The 21,050-nt window shown below is 43.2% G+C and overlaps 1 protein-coding gene and 1 long non-coding RNA gene across 10 annotated transcripts in view; one reads left to right on the top strand and one right to left on the bottom strand.

Moving 5' to 3' along the window:
• fat1a (FAT atypical cadherin 1a) overlaps positions 1–16,115 on the bottom strand; it is a 71,604-nt gene extending 55,489 nt beyond the window's left edge. For all 8 annotated transcript variants that reach the window (XR_015087100.1, XR_015087099.1, XR_015087101.1 and 5 more), the window contains exons 1-2: positions 15,953–16,115; positions 9,395–12,666 (exon numbers count right to left, since the gene is read on the bottom strand). Coding sequence is in view for 5 of the 8 variants with exons in the window: in XM_086033038.1 (XP_085889164.1) it covers positions 9,395–12,632 (3,238 nt within the window). In the remaining 3 variants the exon portion in view is untranslated. The remainder of the gene's footprint in view (positions 1–9,394; positions 12,667–15,952) is intronic.
• A 77-nt stretch (positions 16,116–16,192) lies between these two features.
• Positions 16,193–21,050, top strand: part of LOC147146434 (uncharacterized) — a 106,218-nt gene continuing 101,360 nt past the window's right edge. Inside the window, exons 1-4 of one of the 2 annotated variants that reach the window (XR_015087103.1) lie at positions 16,193–16,277; positions 16,418–16,511; positions 16,601–16,674; positions 19,373–19,578. This is a non-coding gene — a long non-coding RNA (uncharacterized LOC147146434). Of the gene's footprint in view, positions 16,278–16,417; positions 16,512–16,600; positions 16,675–19,372; positions 19,579–21,050 lie in introns of those variants that run through there. The other variant, XR_015087102.1, reaches the window with a different exon arrangement.

The following is a 21,050-nucleotide window of genomic DNA, read 5'->3' on the forward strand; positions in this document are numbered from 1 at the left end:
TTTCGGATGTCTTCTTTGTGAATATTGACTTTGATTGATTGATTTTCATCGTTTTTAAGGTTTCAAATTTTACGTAAGCACATTTATTTATTTATTTTTTAAGGCCTGTAGGGTGCCTTGCGTCCCATTAACGGAGATCTGTATTTATGAGGCATTTCCACTATTACTGGGACCATTAAAGTTTTTCAAGTCGCACGATTTTAAGTTAGACAAAATGCTCGGAAAATGCACCTCGAGCACAAAACATTGCATATCTTGCTTTGTCTTTGATTAGTTTTTTTTCCGTTTGAATTGCAACGGTTTTTCATGTTTTAGTAGTATCTTACTTTTGCATTTGCATCATATACAGTACTATACAAACATTAATGCAATGCTTGGAATACTTTTTTTTTTCTGATACGAAAATGTTGAAAAGTGGAAAATAAGATCGCAGAAGTCAGGTTCAGATGTCAACGTGCTATAGTATCAACAAGAAGCCAGTCGTGTGCTGTTTACATTAGCCGGCAGGGAAGGTTATTTTACTGCCATGCGGGGGCGACGGTCTTCAGCTGAGCAAACAAAAGAGCTTTCAAACTACCGCGTGAATTGCACCCACAGACAATGGTGTCAACTACAACGAAAGGGCTAGTGGAGGATGGGTACCTGCAGCAAGTCAAAGAACGATGAAGCAGCGAGGATGGACTGGTGTTTAGGTGACACGTGATTGAGTGTAATACGACAAAAGCAAGGGAACATTTCATAGAGCCTGGATGTTATTCATGTTGATGTCAACTTTAAAAAAGTTACTGTAACTGTACAGTGCAACGTCTAGAGTGGCCATACAATTTGGGATTCGGCTCAAATATTCCGACAAAATATTACATTTACCAAATTTCACGAAATGAAAAGTGCCCCAAGTGATTTTTTTTCTATTAACCCCATTTTTATAAGGCAATGTCATAAGTAAATGTCAAAATCCCTTAATGTCGTAATATTTGGATTTTCACCCCAGTTTAATAGGGGAAAAAAATCTAATGATCAACTTCTGTTTGAGTGTTGTGAATTCTTTTTTGCATTTTTTTGTTTACATTGTGTTTACTTTGTATTTAGGTAGATGTCCATTCAATAAGGGGTAGTATAACTTATTGTATTTGAAGAGCAGAACCGTGAATATCGAAATCTTTCAATGTCTCAAAATTTGATTTCAAGAAGGAAAAAAACAAAAAACAAATCTAGTGTCGTACAAAATCGCCTGAATCATGTCAGAAAATTTCACAAACTCAGAAGATTAATTCTGACTGTGTGGCTTGCCTTTTTGCAACACTTTCACAATCCTAGCCTGATTTTTTTCATCAGTATATTTGAGCTAAAACACACCTGACATGGTCAAAAAAAATGTGCCAAAACCTAAAACATACAAATAAATCATTACACAAAAAACACATTTATAAGTTAAAAGGGCTACAAAAATGTACAGTATATACAGTATTTAAGGTGACATAGATAGTTTACAGAGGGTGTCGCTTTGTTGATACAGCCTTTTGTTGAATGACAGCAGCCAGGATTTGGAAGTAAGAGCAGACAAATAGTTGTGGCTTCAGGTCATGAAAAACTGCAGGGGGCGTGGGGTGGAGCTTATAGACGAAGAGGTGCAAATGCACGCGCGTAGCATTCTTAGCATGTGTACCATGCTTACACAGAGAGTTGAATTGAGTTCAAAGGGGGCACGAACTGACTTTAATGTATTGTATAAGTGAGTCAATTCGGTTGAGTCTACATGTTTTGCTTTTTCCTTGGCTTTTTTCCCAGGAAAAATTAAAAGAACAGCCGCAAAGCCTCAACAAGGGCGGTTGTGATCTGATGAGAAGAAAAAGTAGCAAAGTTGCAAAGCTTAAGGTGTCAACATAAAGTCAAAAAATGAAAAGGAAAACAACGTAGGATTATGAGGAAAAAGTTGTCATCTTACAAGAATAAAGTTGTACTGGTACTAGAAAAGTTGTAATGTTACTACATTAGTTTGCATGCATCAAAGTGTGTCACTAGTGGTGACACCTTATCCATCCCATCCTGAGTAAATAGTTTACGAACAAAGCACGTGAATTTGCTTGCCGCGCCCATTCCGCACCGTTATCCTACCCTGTTAGAAGAAAAAAATAACTGCCCTTAGGCCAGGAGAAAAGAAAAAAAACAGACAAAACCAGATTTGCTTTCCGCTTCTTTTTTGTGCTAGTATTCCCTGAGGCTTTGTTATTCAAAGTTACCTGAGCTTAGCAAGATGTGAACTGTCATGACCTGCAGCCATTTTTTTTCATGTGTACACTACACTCATACACACACACACGCATGCACGCACACGCACGCACACACACACACACACACACACACACGCACACACACACACAAAGGCTTTATTCAAACAAGCCACACGGGTAAGTTAGAGCGAGTCAGGATGAAACAAAAATGCTTCCTTGTTTGCAGCAAGGCATGTGGACCCGGCTTTGAACTGCGCTAATGCTGCTAGCCTGCCTTACAACCCGCATTCCCCGAGCCTCCCCGGGACTCCTGCTCACATGCTTCCATAAGCGAGACTCGTCTCTGTGCCGCAGACCTGCTGAAATGCTTCACATTCTGCAAGAGTGCTGAAAAAAAAAAAAAAAAAGGAAAAAGGCCTGAACTGAAACCCTGTGTTACCGGGCAACTTCGTGTTCTCAAAGGTCCCCCAGACTTCCCAAAGAGTTCCCAGACTTCTTGTGGCTAAGAGCCATGCTTCAAACATGAAGCTTATTGGAATTAATGTCTGTAATTCAAGAGGCAAACGCTTACCATCTCGCTAGATGTTAGCATACGAACTACTAGCACATTAGCGTTATCAAATCTCATTTGAAACAGTAACTGAAAACTTGGACTGTTACTTTTCAAAAATGTTTTTAGAGTTGATTATCAACATAATGGTAGGCTTCATCACGGTAGCACCTGTCCATAAAGGCAATAGATTTTCCCGGAATTAACATTGTGATTACAAAATGCACATTAGCAGTCAGCATTGCAAGAAAGTCCATTTGTTTATGCACAGTTGGTCCCTCTGCATGCTTTTCTTGATTGATTTTGGTCCCGCTGCTTTTCTTTATTCATTGCCTTTCTGCCAGGAAAAAAGTTACATCGCCCCAAAATGAAAGTGAATACTAAATTTCATTTTACAACCACAACAAACAGCAGCATTAATAATACAGCAAACAACTGTTCGCCTCTACCTTGACCGAGAGTGAACTGGCAGGGTGGGGGGGAAAAACAGATTGTCTCCTTATTTAACGCAGTGACGTACCATGCCGGCCGTGTGATAGCCGGATGAACAAGTTTATCTCTCCTCTAATTTATAAAACGGTCCGTTAATTCCACTCGAGATGGCCTCCGAGACTAAGCCCCGCTGTACAGAGTGTCCATTGTTATTAGTTCAAAAGGCCTTGGCGGAGGCCTCGTAGGCAATAACACTGGATAGTGTTCTTCACTATGCCATGAGATGAGCTCGCCACCACCTGTATAACTGTTAATGCTGAGGTAAACACAATATGATACAATGCTAAGTATAGGAATATCTATATAATACAATGCTAAGTATAGGAATATCTATTTTTAAAAAGGTATAAATGCCACCCCCCTCTCCCTCTCCCCACACACACACACACAGTTTCCTGCTGGCTTCAAGGATATATATTCTTTACCATGTGATTACTTACTTAACCTGCTTTTTCAGCGGAACCATGGACCACTTTTTGCAAACATGGCATGCACATAAAAGTACACAAAAAGTCCAAAAAAGTATGACGTCAACACAGAAAAGAAGAAGATGGAAAAATTACGGGTAAAAAGTAAAATCGCAACTTTCTCCATAGTATAAGATTTTTTTTTTTTTTGTGCAAAATTACTACATCATGTTACAAATTAATTATTGTAATATTACACCTTTTCTGGTAGTAATGGTCATGAATTTACTTTGACCTATCTAACTACCTTACAACATTTTCTCCCAATTTTACTTTATCTTTGTAATATTATTATTATGTTTTTATAGTATCATGATTTTACCCCCTTGTTTCACAAATGTGAACATAATACTACTCCCATTTATCTTGGAAAAGCTACTAAAAAACATTAAAACTAGTCTGAAGGGTATCACACAAATGCCATATAAAAATGTTATTTGTACTTTCAATTGAATATTCATCATTATTCTGACTCTAATTGACCCTGAATTGAGATTCTTATGAGTCGAGCATGACCTGGAGTAACAGGTAAATGAACAAAGGCTTCTTCGTGTGTGTGTAGCGGGATTTTCTTTTTTTAAGAAGCTTTAATGGGGTCGGCTGAGAACTGCCACTGCATCCTTTTAACGACCAAAAGTGTGCTTTTCGTTTAGCGGCTGGCAATCAACTTTGTCCCGTCGCGTGCATTCCTGCCGCCGTCTCCACGGCGACGGCACTCAAGCGGGAGAACTGTTTGGATTGGATTCAGGTGGCACTTTGCGGTCTCTGGGGATTTTATCTGAACGTTAACTAAAGAGGAAGGGTGGTTGATACTACATCTATCCATTACGGCCCAGACGAAAAAGTGTGACGTTTTCAGCTTGAAGAGGGGGGAAAAAAAGCCAAGGACGGACTTTTTTTTCCCCTTTTTACTGAAATGGAAAATACAATAACACAGTTTTGCAAAGGAATGTCTTCACAGCGCTCTGAGCAAATGGGCAATGCATATATTATCACGAGAAGAAAGGGCAATGCATACATTATACAATCGGGCATCTAGTTTCATGCAGAAATGAACAGATCACACCTTTTTTACCCCCCCAAAATGGGAAAAATTCACATGTACTGCAAAAATCCTATCCAAGAATCATAGGGGTTGTCAGGGTCAGTTATAATTCGAGCTTGGACTCACACCCAAAATCTGCGTTCACAGTTAGTGTTCATGCTAAGGTGCAAGTACCGAATGAACTCAATCAGGTTACTTATTGTACTTTTCCGTGTGGGGGAGGGGTTAGGGGGGGAGGAACACTTTTTAGTTCGACAAATCAAAATGCTAGAGTGCACTTAGGTAGCACTTTATCTACACCATACAGTGTCCAAAGTGCTTAACAAAGCCTCATTAATTCACTTATCTCCTATATGTTGACAGAGCAGTGTTAACCTACGGAAAGGTTTTCCTTTTTAGTTCAAAATAGTTTACTTCAACCTCCAGAATCCCTTGTAGTACCCTGGCTAATAGTAGATTCCAGTGTGTTTTTCTTGCTTTGGTCCAGTAAATCCATCTGTATTGTTGCACCAACTAGCTATCGCTAAGCTAACCTGTCATCTCCAGTCAGGCAAGTGGCCAAACAATTCGTATGCTGCTGTGACGGCGTGAGAAGCCTGCAGTGAAGTAACAAAGACAAAGGCGTTGATACACTGCCTAGCTGGGCTTTATTGGCTGACTGCTTATTAGCCGCCCAAATATTCCCATACACATGCATACATGGGCGAATGCTGTGAACTTTCACGCATGTGCACTCACCTCATACAAAACATCACACTGAGACATGAGTGTCATCCAAACATGCCACTGTGACAATATACAGGACAATAATTTATGATCTGTTCTGACTTGAATCCGAAAATTCTGATTCTGCGTTACTTTTTAACAGCCAATTCGCATTTCAATCCAACGCCCGGCACAGAAGACTTTAAGGATATATTTCACACGTAAGAACATAAAGATTTGTATTTGATTGACAGGTTTCAGCGCATTCAACTGCTTTAATTGGGTTAATAGGGTCAGACCCACACCGCTGTCCCGGTTCTTTCAGGGAGCCCTATCACACAGCCGCAGTCCGGCCACTGATACTATATCCAAACCCGACAAACTCACGGGTTGAAACTTTGTGACTCAGCTCATTCCATGTCAGTGCTGTTCACACAAATGAGATAAGTCTTTAACTTCACATACCCTTTTCCGACCCTGTACCAACTCTAAGGCCTTGTCTACACGTAGCTGGGGTTTTTTAACAACCATCTATACACCCCCCCCCCCCCCGCTTGCGTTAAAAAAACGCATCCGCACGTAACCGCAGAAGTGCGTTGATAGCCTCTAGGCGGCAGTAGTTAGCCAAATACTGTCCATTCTTCTGTCCTTTGACGTCACTTCTACGAAAAGTTCGGGAGAACCGACAAAAGGTCCGAATTGCTTTTAAACCTTTCACCAAAATGCAGTGGTTGGTTGCGGACAAATAAGTAAGCAAAAAGCGCATCGAGAATGGCTGTAATCAACGCAGCACCGCGAGAGTCCATGTTGACGGGACGTCAAAACATTGTTGTCGCAAGGTGACGACGTAAATCTCCGGTTATACCCGTCCAGACGAAAACGCGGATCAGGAGATATCCGGATATATCCGCAAATCTCCACTGCGGCTGGAGTTTTGCGCTTTCACTGAAAAAACTCTGGGGACGTGTGGATGATAAGGCTAACCGGAGACTTATATCCGGCTTTTTAAAAAACTACGGCTACGTGTCGACAGGGCCTAAATTTGAAAGATTTTTGGGCCGACATTGATTTTTTTTCCCCAGGTGACAAACTTCACATCCTCACAATTCTCTTTCACACAGTCCCCATTTCACCTCTGTAACGCCTCCCAAAGGCGGGAAATGTGCAGGTTGAGGTCAGCGCCACATTCTGTGATTGTTTTGCTCAGACAGAGCAGCAAATGTAGAAAAAAAAGCAAAAAAAAAGCTGGTTTTCCACTGTTTCACTTCAAAGTTCCCCAAGCAGGAAATGTAACCCCCGTCATTTCATATCAGTGGTCTTCACACAGAACAGTGTGATCTGAGAAAAAAGCAGGACTTCACCCACCCGTTTCAGCTATTCCCTTTTCACAACAACCTCTCAAGTCAGCATAGTTGTAGGTTGACTAGTGGAAAACTGACGTCTGTACTCAACATCTTTATGCATGAAGCACCCAAAGACAGCTCCAGTTCATAAATTAGCAGTATTGTTTCTGATGAACAATGATATACTGTAAAGTCGTATAACAGCATGAAATGAAGATAACGACAACCTGCCGAATCAAACAGGAACCAGCCTCACATCTCCTCCTTCAGTCAAACAGAAGGTGTGTGGCTCCTAGATTGTTCCTCTTTTTCATGTCTTTTTGAGTCGGTTTTCCAATTTTGAACAATTTTAAAAACATTCTGGCCACAAGATGCAGCTGCTGCTCTGTATATAGCAGAGCTCTGTGCACCACTTTCCTTGCTATGCCTTTTGCTCGCCAAACAAACCACACCCTTCATTTAGGCGAACCTCTAGGAGGCATTGCCACCTCAGCCGCCTTCGGACGCCTGCTGATCTGATATAATGATTGCAGCCCAACCCTAAGGGACAATCCAATCGATATACCTCTGATAATCACTCAATATAAGTATGAGGGGCTAAGCCAGGAGATCAAACTAGGCTTAATGGATCTGGGGTTACCAGTCAAACAGGTGTAAATAATGTCATGCCATCCATCAATTTTGCAGCTACAACAGGGGAAGACAACTGTCGCGTGAAAGCGGAAGAAGCCAATAGAGCCGTAAGCATCAGGGTTATCTGCTCGCTCGTAAAACAACATTATACTGCATTATGACCGAGGGTTGGAGGGGGGGGGGGGGTCAAACCCACCACAGCTGACACGCGCAACAACCCCCACGGGGCCCCCCCCCAATCGTCACAAGATGCTAAATATACACACCTGAGAGCCAGCATTTCCCAAAGGAAAAGGCCTGTGGAAAAATTCACACGTGTATCAAATTCTGAATCCAAACTGAAACAAATCCAGAAAAAATGCAAGGCTATGTGTTTAGTTGTACTCTTAGGCCACTATTATATTGTCTGCATTTGTCTGTCCATCTGTTTGTATTGATGCCATCGGGACTCACTTAACATGTTTCTGTGCATTTATCCAGGCCCTCATAAAGGCTTAGCCCCTCAAGGGTTTCCCCCCTAGATTTCAATGAAAAAAAAAATCTGTACATCCAACATGATCCTGCTATCTGCTATCCTGCTTTCCTTGGCCCATGCACAACCCCTATACAACCATTTTGTATGTCTTACGTCTGCATCTTTCCTACTATTTACCAAATATCACAAAAAGCTGGTGGTGGTCTAAGACTTTATCAAGTACTGTATTTGTGTAAGACCCTCACCAAAAGGATGAGGCCCCAAGGGCTTTTTTTCTTGGCCCACCACCCCTCTACAAGCAGTAATGAATGGCTTACATCATCCTGCTATCTGTATCAGTCCGCCACTCCTCACCAAAGATCATAAAAACGTTTGGGTGGTCTAAGACTTTTTAAACAGTACTGCATTCATGTAGATCAAACCAGAAAACTCACCAATATGATTGGCCTGGAGGAATTTTCCTCCACTAATACATCACCCTACTACAATTAGTTTTGTAGTTTATTACAAGATCCTGCTATCTGTATAGTGCCTATTTACTGTTTACAAAACCATTAAAAAAAAAAAAGGTTAGCCTTCTGTGCTCTACAATTTTTTTCTTTACACAGTACTATATTAATGCAGCTTTTACCCAGACCTGTCAGTTTTGTCCGTCCTACATGATCCTTCTAACTATATCTGTCCATTTCCTAACATCCCAAAAAGTTAACATTGATCTAAAAATCTTAGCACAGTCCTGTATCTTCATCCGGCAGACCCTCACCAAATTTAAGAGCCCCGAAGCCTTTTTTTCCTTGACCCACGCATCCCCCCCTCTATCATCAGTTTTGAACGTCTTACTTTATCCTGCTATCTGCTCTACAGTTCACTGTTTCCAATGGTTATAAGAAAAGCTAAAGGTGGTCTAAAACTTTTGCGTTGTACTGTATGAAATCTAGTCTTGCCGCATAGGAAGTGGCTTTAAGGAGGTAGCAAGCTCCCTGCTCCAAAACAACCACATCAGGTGGTTGTGAGGTTGGGGGAAGGTGTGGGTGCCTTAGGAACTCCTGGAATTCCAGACTGCTTATTTTGGAGCTAATTTGACTCAGTTGTTAAAATGAGTGCTGGGCAGCAGAACCACAATGTCAGAATCTCACCAAACAATGTATTAAACCATCTAAAGGATTATCGCGGAAAGCAAAGAAAGAAATAAAAGAGGTGAAGTGAGGGAGAAACTCAGTTCTTCCACAGAGACTACTAAGAATGTCTGCTCAGGTCTGGCAAGCAGCTGCTCCCCCGGCCCCAAGTGCTTAGCAAAAAAAAAAAAGGAGAGAGCGAGAGAGAGAGAGAGGGAGAGAGGGACCAGAAGCAGGAATACTCGATTCACTTCATTGTTCCACACCAATCATTCCTAGCGGATGCCTGCGCATTCCAAACACTTGGTTCATTGCTTGAGAAATGCAAAATGACTTACCAGTTTCCTCATCAATGGTGAATATCCCCAGCCCAGAACCGTCCCGGATGGAGTATCGGATCTCTCCGTCTCTGCCTTTGTCCTCATCCTCGGCTGTGACCGTCATTACAGAAGTCCCGACAACAGCATCCTCCTTAATAAATCCCTTCTCCACAAAGGAGCGGAACAAAGGCCGGTAGAGGTTCTCGTTCACATCCACCACGTCCACCTCTACGAAGCAAGTGGACGACAACGACATGGGCTTGCCTTTGTCCTTGGCCTTCGCCGTCAGGTTGTACACCTGCTTGGTCTCGTAGTCCAAATTCTGCACGATCCGCACGGCCCCACTCAGCTTGTCCACCTCGAAGTTCCCATCCCCGTTGTCCATCAGGCTGTAACGGATCTGACTTGAAGGCCCTACATCAGGGTCGTGGGCCTCAAGCCACATGACTACCGTGCCGACAGGGAGGTCCTCCCTCACCTTGACGCGGTAATTTGGTGGGACGAATTTAGGCGGGTTGTCGTTCACGTCCTCCAGAGTGATCTTAAGCGGCACGGTGGACACGAGCTGGGGCTCGTTCTCTGCCAGGTCATGGGCTGCCACCTTCAAGTCGTACACCGGATGCAGCTCGCGATCCAGTGGCTTGGTGACTGTCACCACCCCAGATTCTGCATTGATAGCAAAGTGATCCATGGCACCCAAAATCGAGTATCTCACCACACCGTTCTCGCCTTGATCCTTGTCCGTCGAGTCCACCTGGATAATTTCTGTGCCCACTGGGATGCTCTCACTTATTTCGACAGAGTAGGAATCCTGCAAAAACTGCGGGATATTGTCGTTAGCGTCCAAGATTTTGACATCGAGCAGGCGCGAGGAGGACTTCTGCGGAATGCCTAGGTCATAGACGGTGACATTGAGCGTGTAATGGTCTTTCGTTTCCCTGTCAAGAGGCGAATAAACTAAAAGCCAGCCCGTCTCCATTTCAGCTAAGAAGTGACTCTCTGTGTCACCTCCCGAGATGACGTACACAAGCTTCCCATTGAAGCCACTGTCCGCGTCGGTGGCACCTAAATGAGCGATGCGACCCCCGACGGGAAGGTCCTCCCTGACTTCCACAGAGCTGGGGAAGGACTCTGCAAACCGCGGTGCGTACCGATTGATGGAATGAATGTCCATGAAGTGGTCGTCGGGCTCAGCCTGCGTGTGGACCTTGCTGCCCTGGAGCAGCTTCTCGGCCAACATGGTAGCCACGCCGGTTTCGACGCATTTCACCTGCACGGGCATACGGGCAGTTATGACCGTTACATTCATGTACATGGGTTGCGTCTCGCGTTCGCCATCGCTAGCCACGATCCGCAAACTGTGAAAGGACGTTTTTGCTGCCTCGCCCTCGCTCAGCGTGTTCCTGAGGGAAAGCACGCCAGAGTTTGAGTTCAGCTCAAACAGATCCAGGTCGTCCCCGGATTTGATGTAGTAGCGCACAAGCTGCAGCTCATCGGCATCTATGGCTGACACAGTGGTGATCTGCTCACCCACGCCGTGGTCTCTTGGCACAGTCACGTCACAGTCCACATTTTCAAACAGCGGCTTATTGTCATTCAGGTTATTCAAAGTCACAGTGACGATTGCTTCCACCTCCCTCCGAAAGGGGGATCCCCAGTCTGAGGCTCTGACTTTAAGACTGTAAATCCGAGGCATGAGCTCGTAATCTAGCAGCTCCGAGGTGCTGACGACGCCAGAGAAATAGTCAATGACAAACGGCTGTGGGTTGATATTGGTGATGCTGTACGTCACATAGCCATTCTCGCCTCGGTCCAGGTCAACGGCCTTCACTGTCAACACACTGGTCCCGATGGGTGCGTTTTCATCAACGCTGGCCCTGTACGACGACTGCTGGAACTCAGGCGCATTGTTATTCACGTCAATTACGTTCACTATTACTTTTGTTGCCGCTTTCCCGCCACTGGCCGTCACGTCCAGCTCAAAGCGCACAGCCGCGTTGGCACTGATGGACGCCGTTGTGCTGATTAAGCCGGTGTCAGGGTTGATGGTAAATCGGTCTGATTTGCGGCTAAAAGCATATTTGAGCTGGGGTTGCTTTGGGAGAGCAGTCACCATTGCGACAGGCGTGTGAAGGGGGGCAAATTCACTCAGGTTGACTCTGTAAACGGCCTTTTCAAAGACAGGGGTTCCCGTTTTGAACTGAGGAGGAGTGACATGAACCAATTTAGCAGATGAAAACTGAGGTGGGCTGCCCTTGTCCTTTGCTTGCAAAGTGAGATTATATCCAAAAGGCTGGCTCTCCCAGTCCACGTCCTTCACCGCTTTTATTTTATATTCCTTGCTCCCTGGGCTGGTTCTCACAGCCCTGAACTGCTGGAGTGGGTCGCCAGCGACAATACTAAGTGATGCTATTTCCCCGTTGGGTCCCTGGTCGCTGTCCTCCACCGTCACAATGGCGTAAGTGGGGTCAGGGTAAGAGTCAGAGGGCGCCAGGGTGACAGCGGTGACCACGGGTGCGTTCTCATTGGCCTGCTCCACCCGCACCGTCAGCTTGGCCGTGCTGCTGAAGCCGCTACTTCCGTAAAGCTTCATGCCACGGTCCACTGCCAGGATCTCTAACTCATAAAGCTTAGTCTCAGAGTAGTCCAGCCGGCCAGTGAGGGTCACCACGCCGCTGGTAGGGTGCACCGCGAACATGTCCGTCCACTCGCGGAAACTGTAATAGTACTCCCCATTTGTACCGATGTCGGCGTCTGTCGCTGTCACCTTGGCCACGCTCCTGCGTATGGCTGTGTTTTCGGGTAGTGAGATACTGTACGACGTAGGCGAGAAGAGGGGCCTCAAATCATTGGTGTCGAGAACCTGCACTGTGACCTGGGTGCGGCACTCCATGTTGGTGCCCCTCTCTGACGCTTTCACAGTCAGCATGTAGTGGTCTCGAACCTCCCGGTTGAGAATGGCTGTGCTACCCCCTTTGGTTCTGATGCGCAAAAAGCTAAAATCTCCCAACATAAAGTCCTCGGCTTTGAACAAGTTTTCGTTGTCCCCGGAGATGATTTTGTAGCGTATCTCCCAGGCGGGGTCGGTGACGTAGATCCCCATCTTTATGTGGCTCTCGAGGTAGGTCTTGGCAGCAGAGTTCTCGTAGATGGTGGCATTGTAAACAGGCTGTGTGAAGTGCAGGGAGGCAGCCCCCGCCGTCCAGACCAGCTGTAGGAGCAGCGAGGCCAGCGAAAACGCCCACCGCCCCGTCATCGTACCTTTATCGCCTTTGCTGCTTCCGTACCACCTGCACAGAGAGGAACATCCAGATTCATGCATTTATACAAACATTTTGTTTTGTCATAAGCACACATCCATGCAATAAATAGTAAGTACACTTTACACAGATCTGATCATCTGGATCGGATTAGCAGATATTTTGTATTATGAGCTAAATCGGTGATGGGTTGTAATATCAGAATTTGCAGATCTGCAAAATAAGACATTAGAGCAAACACAATCTCATTCACTCCAGGGTCGTTCTGTGCCGTCATCGTTAATAAATCCAAGGTTTCTCAGTATAAACAGTCTTAGATTTTTTCAAAATTTTTGCAATACTTAGAAGTCACCCTTCTAAGTCAAGATACCAATGAACTTGAAATAAATCTGGCTTTTTTTGTCAGAATCATTATAAAATATATTTTCCCTGACTTAGTTCCTCATTAATTTGAATTAATTTAACTAATTATTTTTTGTCAATTTGCAGTTTATTTTTAAGTACCTTTAATTCCTATTAATTCCCAAAGAAAGTTTCCAATTTTGAAAATCTGCAGAATTTTATGACTCTACTCTTATTAGGGATGAGAAAGTTAGCCTCCGCCTATGACCAATTTCAGTAGATATGTTAGGGAATGGAGACATAACCTGCATTTGCACATCAAACACAGGGTACATTTTGATAACAATCTACTAAAACGTCTTATTTTGAAATTCCTCTTGCTAAATGGAGTAGCAACGTAGTAAAAACACATTTATCTTATCAAACAAGGGCTGCCATTAATTGACAACAAACTACTAAAAACAGAATGTTTGACTTAATTTTTATTTAATATGTTTTTTGTCCTTAGTTTATGACAGAGTTCCGTTCCTGTGGTGGCAACGATACCCTAATTTGTACGCAAGTCACAGGGCACTGTAGATTATCACCGACCTACACTAACAAAGTAGTTAAGTCATATTTACCGTAAATATTTATAACAATACAGTACTCCCTCAACTCACCAACTAGCACTCTCTGGAAAGTTAAAAAAAAACTGCTCCTGACACCAGTTTCACCCATCAACACAAAATTGTCAATCATCAGGAAGTGAACAGGAAGTCGGCCATTTTGGTTTGAAGCAGTCATTTTCGGGCGCAGACATTCAAGCTGCACTGCGCAGAATTTTGCCCCAAAATATCTCAACAATAGCCTTTTCATTTGACCATTTATGACTCACACATTTTATAAACAGCAGATTAACACTTTAGCTGTTCACAGTGGGTATTCTTGCAAGCTTCTGGAAAATAATTTTCAGACCGGAATCGGGTTGAATTTCCCGCGCTCTTTCGGCAGATGTAACATCATGCGCGTTCTCGTCATTGTCTCACAGAGTCGCAACCAGAAATTTGAGCGGTGGAGAGTACTGAGATTGGAGTATTGGAGTTGGGTTTGAATTGCGACGCACAAATGGCTTTCTTTCTACTCCAAAGGGAAGAAGTGATGTTATTATTCGTGCACACGAAGAAAGGAGTGTGCAATTTCATTTTTTGGCCGCAGGTGGCAGTAGCAATTAGAAACTCAAAATCCTGCAGCTTTAATGAACTCGTCAAAAAAAAAAAAAAAAAAAAAAAAAAACGCTGAAAAAGATAGATATCCTAGCCCAATGATTCCCAACCTGTGTGCTGTGCCGTGGGAATTTATCCCATTTCACAGGTAGAACAATTAAATGGCCCTCCATTACATAGCAGAAGGTCAAGTTAACCTGTTAATTGTATACACCTATTGCAATTCATACAACGTCTTAATAGCTTTGTGTTCAACTAAACAGCCCTGGATTACACACTGAGTCAGTAAATGTGTGAGTAAATCGAGATATTAATATTTCGATAAACATTGCAACATTTTTGTTTGGTGATGTGCAGTTTGACCTTCAACATGTTTGATTGACTTGGTTTAAAAAAGGCTGGGAAGCGCTGTCTTGACTTAGAAGGGCAAAACCGAACCTATGCCAGCTAATGTGGCATAACATTTTGACAATCACTTTGAAGGTATTTTCTGAAAACTAGAATTGCTATTCATATCTGAACTCTGCCTGGACGTTTTTCTTAAACTAGGACAAACAAGGAAGGACACGAACATTGTTTCCAGACCTAACGACTCATTCATTTCAAAGAAAATACATGTATGAAAGCATCTCATTTTCATGCATGCAAGACAAGCATAAAAATTTATTTTGGATGTTGCCTTTTACCATTTCTAAATGTGTAAATAGTGCATTGATTTTTGTAGTTTTTGGATGCAAAATCCAACTTGTCCCACTATTTTATGTGCGTGTATTTGAGCTAAAACGCTACTATACCATCCATAATATCTAGCGTTTTGCCTCGACTCCCCAATGCTGTGTGAAAATCCCATTTCCTCAGTAATGTCCACTTCATAAACGGTGTGACGTGGTGTGATAAGCTATCACATCACATACGTTCCTTGTGTGTGTGGGAACAGTCTAGTGACTCGTTGACTCATGTGTGCATACACTCGCTTGATGTGCGCGCGCCACAAATTGCCCATAAACCACCGTTGCGTACACATGCCATTATGCAAATGTATTCCATTTCGCAGACTTATTCCTCTCCATCAATTATGCCACGATGATAAAGAAATTCCGTTATCTCCCTGTCCCTGTGCAGTCATAAAAGAAGTTCCCCGGCTCATAAAATGCCAGCAGCAATTACCATTACAGCAGAAATAAGATATCTTGAAATCCCGTACACTATTTACCAGTGCTTTCTCGCGTAGGTAATCAGTGTTCACCTTAAATGTGAAACCACATAGCCTGCAGGTACAAAAGAACCATCTGCTCTTCGTGGGCGTCCATTGTGAGGGGATATAAGGGGGGAAAAGCCAACTTTAAATATCTTAGTTTAGATAAGAGGTGATACGGTTTTCTCGTAAGGACACAAAACGAACAGATAAACATTTTCCTCATTCTAAATATGCTTTTTGAGTTGGTGTCTAAAGTGAAGCGCTTGAAGAAAAGTAGTTTGAATTCCCATCCCCCAACTCTAAACATCAACCTCATGCAACAAGCCCAGCGAGGAATTTGTTCCAAACGTAAGGAAAAACGAGCTTTTATTCAAACAAAGAACGCCAAAATCCCACTCCTGATTTTAAAACAATTATATTGACTTTTAGTAAAAGCGTAGTCTCAACTCAACAGCGACGTGATTTCGTTCGTAAAACCATAAAAGACGAACTAACGCGCAACTTTTCCGCACTTTATTCTGTGTGATAACGCACGGAACGGGAATGTTTTAGGGATAACACAACCACGTACCTTTTTTTCGCCCCCCAATGATATAAAGATTAATCCCGAATCTTGGGAGGTTTGCTGGGTACTTTAGGTAGTCCAAATGTCGGCATGGTGGTACTTGGAGCTTCCACTAGCTCGCCGATCATCCATCTGGTGGCAGCTCCGAGCGGTTGCTCTCTCGCGTCGCCACCCTCCTCCCCTCACCACTTTCCCTCGCTTGCCGCCTCCGCCGCGCACTACACTCATGCGTTTCTCATGCGGTGTGATATCACTCCGCCCTGCGCATGGCCCGGAACTGCTTTCATGCTGGCAACAAGTGAAGAAATCAAACGATACGATCCTAGTAAATGTATGTTGTTATTTTTTTTATTCTTGTTATTGTATATTTATTTGATAACATTTTAAAAAACATTTAATATATTTAGTCAATAAAATACAAAGTCACGTTCTAAAAAAACATTTATCTGGACTCCCATCCCACTGTTGCAGGTTACTAGAAGCTAAGCTACAAATGAGCTAACGGGTGGAACAAACGTCGCGACGCAGCTTCTTTGAAATGGACGAGGAACCCCAAATATGAGAAGTGAGCCGAATCGTGAATCTACTAGTGGCACAAGATTAAGTATTCAAAATAAATTGACATACTTTAATGTTATTTCCATGTAATAAAAGGTGAAGACTCTTCCAAATGGAAGGTCCTGTTATCAGCGAAACAAAATGGAGGCACCAATTGAGTCTGCATTATGGTGAGTGTGTTTGTGTGCTTATTATGCACTTTAGGAATATGCCTCATTATATGGCTGCTTGGTTCAGTAAAAAAAAAAGGGGCATACGTGAAATTAGTTCGTGCTGTAACAACTGTTGTATAGAGTATAGTATAGCATAGCATACACTGTATACTGTAACCTCTTTATAGACACAACTGTGCTTGGCCATAAGCTTTTTCTTACCTACATCACTGATTCAGAAGCAATACTGCATTTTTTCTCTATTAAAGGGAAGTCAACCCCCCAAAAAACATTTCCAATATTATGTTGTATACGACCAATTATGGCTCTACTGCCATAATTGGTTGTTTTCTGAGCCCTGAGCAATGATGTCATTTTCAGTGGATAGCAAGTGGCAAAATGGCCGCCCCCGGAGATGTACAAAAACAGATTACTGCTTAAGTCATTTTCCATAAACGCAGTATTAATCAGAATGCCCTGTTTCAACTAGTGGGAATGCATAGAACATATTCTTGTAAAGAACATTTTTGGGTTGACTTGGGTTGAATCGAGGCACCTCACAAGTAATAGCCCACAATGCATATCTTGCCGCACCAAGATACGACGTTCCGTTGGTACGCCCGCTCAGAACATGCACAATGAAAGGTTTCACCGACAGCGTGCTGTACCCTGCTAAGTGCAGTCTGAAAATGCCTTAAAAGTGGTGCTTTGGCATCATCTTGTGGCATCCTGGTGCCAAGTAACTACAATAAGTTGAAGTGAGTTGAGAAGCTTCATACACTGTAATTTTTTTGCCACCATCTTGTGGCATCTATAGGCAATTATTGGGGGTGTTCTGATCAGAGTTTTCTGTTGCCAATTCTGATTCTGAGTGGGATCGGCCGATACGGATTCCGATACTGCTCACATCAATTAGGTGCATTTTTCAATTTTAGAGGAGATTGTAGTCAAATAAAGGCTCTATGCGTTTGATAATAGCAAAGTGTACATTTACTACACTGCTATTACATCAAGCAGACATAAAGTATGTAGTATGGTAAGTATGGTTCTAAACCCCCCCATATGCCGATGGACAGGATTCAGACGACACTTTCGGCTACGATGCTGCTCAGACCTTTTCAGCAGATTGTTGTCATGTTAACGCACAAAGTACTTGATAACAAAATGTGCTTCCAGTGGTGTTACTTCGTCTTGTCAGTCATGACATACATATGACAGCATTTTCAGTCATTTTTTAACAAGAAAGGACTAAGAATATAAACTTCTCACTCAGTGTTTAGGTGTTTCTCCTCTAAACTTCTACAAACAAATAACATGTTTTCTGCATTAAAAGTTGCGGAAAATAGGAGACGCTTATCAGGATGCCCTTGAACGCATTAAAAAGCTCACCTCCTGCCTGAGTAATGGCTCTGACCTCACACATTCCTCTCTTATTGCCATAAGTGCACAACTCAACTCAATATGTATCATCTGTAGGCCTTCCTCAACAGCTGTGTTTACTCCATCCAAAGCATAATAAGCAACCCCCGCACAACTTGGCTGTATGTGTTGAAGGAGACATATTGTGAATTATTTTCACACTTTCAAACAGGTCACAGTAATTTAATAGCATGTGTGTGACAAAATTTGTCAAAAGGATAAGGAATTACAATACACTTGGCACGCTTTTTTAAAACCTGTTTTGAGGGGGCAGTCCTTTCTCTTGCAAATGAGCCACTACTCACTTCCTCGCCTGCAATAAGGTGAGTGACTACTACTTGCCGAGGGTGTGAGAAAAAAAGTGATTGCCCGATAGAACAGTAAAAGCATCGATTGTATTTTTACTCATGGATGTGTAACTTAATCATTAAAGTGGAAGTCAACCCCAAAATGTTATTTAAAAAAAAAAATCATATAGGATGGGGTGGCAGGTATGCCAGAAACCCAAGTTCTGTACTTCCATACAAACAAGTAAAAAAAAAAGTACATTTTGGGAAATATGCAGCGCCCAAGAGATTTACTTGGTTGTCTAATTTCCCACTTGATGTGTGGGCAAGCTCTCCGGAGACCCATATTTGTGTATAAGCCATTAAAAAGTAAATTTTCCACAAGATGTCCCTTTAATTTTGCAACATCTCCCAGAAACTGCTCCTGTTGCTGGCACAGTTCAATAGAATTAGCCCCACTCTTACCTGGACATTCTGGCAAAGTTTCACACATGATGGTTGGGTAGGAATTCCAGAGACTCAGACTGTATACAAGTTATTAAAAAGTACCGTTTTCATTAAATATCCCTTTTGAGTTTCTTGACGCCCCCCTTGAACGGTTCCTGTTTCTTGCACATTGAATATACCGTGTTACATCTGCAAATGTCTTCATTCAACACCCGCGTACAACTTAAGTCCGACGCCACGCTGTGAAGTGGCCGGCAAAAAAATGCCCAGGCTGCCTGGAGCCGGCGGTCTGGCGTGAGAATGTGGGCCTCGTGTCCATTCGGCAGGGGCTCATTAAAATCACATTTGCCCACAGGCTGAGGCAACCAACAAGACCTGTGGGCTTTGCGCGCGCGCGTATGTGGGGGAATTATTGAGCTTGAGAGAGGAAGAGGAGGGGGGCAGGCGTTCAATGTTTCATCTTCCTCCATCTCAACCTCAGTTTAGTCGGAGACGGCATTGAGCTTTGTGACCCGCCCCCACCTTCCCTTCTGATCCGCCTGTAAAGCTTTAATTGAATTCAGGTCAGGTGACGCCCGCGGCTGCTTCCTCGGCTTTGATCCCGGCGAGTGTTTGCGCTCCTCACTGCTGGGGGGGTCACGTCCTGCTGCCTTATGGAGCTCGCTGATGGACGCATGATGGATGGACGTGCAGGCTTTTTGCACTGGAGGACTCAACCAACCCCCTCCTCCTGTCGCACCAAAGCACAGGAAGTGCTTTATTAACTTGTGACAGTGAGCAGAAACACTTGCGCCCTGGGTGGCTTTTAGAAGAGGTTGATGACTCTTGTATGAATTAGTGGTAATGGTGTACCTAAAAGGGAAAAAATATTTGGGGGATACGACAGTGAAAATAAAAAGTTTTTGCTAAATCTGCACTTCAAGAAGTGACTGTGTAAACCCACCAAATAAACGGGGACACATTAAGAAAATTTGTCTTTTTCATTTTTATACAATAATCCTCTGGAGTTCGTGCATAGTGCCATCAAGTGTGAAATTTAATAACGATGTAAGTCTTTTATTAGCTTGCCAGTTCCCATGTATGCCTGTAAAACCTTCACCGGATTGTTATGTAACAGAGCAGCTAATTGTGTCGAATGAAGAAATGGTCAAATGCACCTCATTCTATTAATTTTGCCCAAAACAGGAGCAGTTTCAGGGAGATGTCAAGAAACAGAAAGGGGGACGTATTGTGGAATGTTGCAAGTGGTGTGTGTCGCTTCTGCGGGCAGATCGTGTTGATCCCCAAAGTATTTAAGTGTAGAAGAAGAGCGGCAGTAGAAGAAGATCGGAGCAATGTAGGATGCGAAAGTGCTCCGAAAAACAGCCTTCACTCAGGGCCCGTTTCCATGGAAACAAAGGCCAGATTTGAAGGCTAGATTCAAAGGCCACGTGAATTTGGACACCGGCGTGCGTTACGGTACGTCAAGGGCCCACAAATTCAGCGTTTGGAGGATGCACCCAACGAATTTGCAGATCGTGCAGATTCCCCAAACGAATATCGGGTTCTTTCCTTTTCTGTTTCTTTTCAAAAGCGAGCTCACTCCCACCTTGTTGCTATCTAAATCTATGCTTACGAGGTTTTGTTAGCAAAATCCTCATCTTTGTGACTGCGGCACAGTTGCAAGTGGTGTCATTTGCGCAGCAGATTGTGTAGATTCCTCCAAATGAATGTATTTTTTTTTTCATTTTTTTGTTCGGTTTTAAAAATCATACCTGCTTGCACATTTTTATCTTGATTCATGTTTTCAAGTTTTTCTTTTTCTAAATCCGCCTTCGTCGTGGCGGCATGGTTGCAAGTGGTCTTGCTTCTACATCGTGTAGAGAGGTTGTTTGGAATTGTGATGGTGTAGTTTGTTTACTTGGAGTTTTTGTTGGATTTCCATTGTAGATGTAGTTTAGATTGCATATTGGGTTACTCAAACCTTTTGTTGATCAGTCAATGGCCTGTAGTGTGTTTCACTCTGCCATTTCTTTTGTACAAGTTCGTACCCCATGTAAGGGTGGTAGAAGATGCATTCTTTTGATACCCCCTATTTTACTAGTAGAAATACATCAGAGCTGTACCGTGCAACGGGAAAAGGGACTCTATTGAGAGATCCCGGTAGCTTGCTATGTCTGGCACATTGAGTGAGTTATGCCCTGCTTTTCATGGTGACTAATGTCTTTAGCCGTAAGCCCCAAGAACCGCCCCCCCCAAACC

The sequence above is a fragment of the Filicampus tigris genome, chromosome 6, assembly GCF_054856515.1.
Source record: "Filicampus tigris isolate MCC_2025a chromosome 6, RoL_Ftig_1.0, whole genome shotgun sequence".
NCBI classification, from domain to species: domain Eukaryota; kingdom Metazoa; phylum Chordata; class Actinopteri; order Syngnathiformes; family Syngnathidae; genus Filicampus; species Filicampus tigris.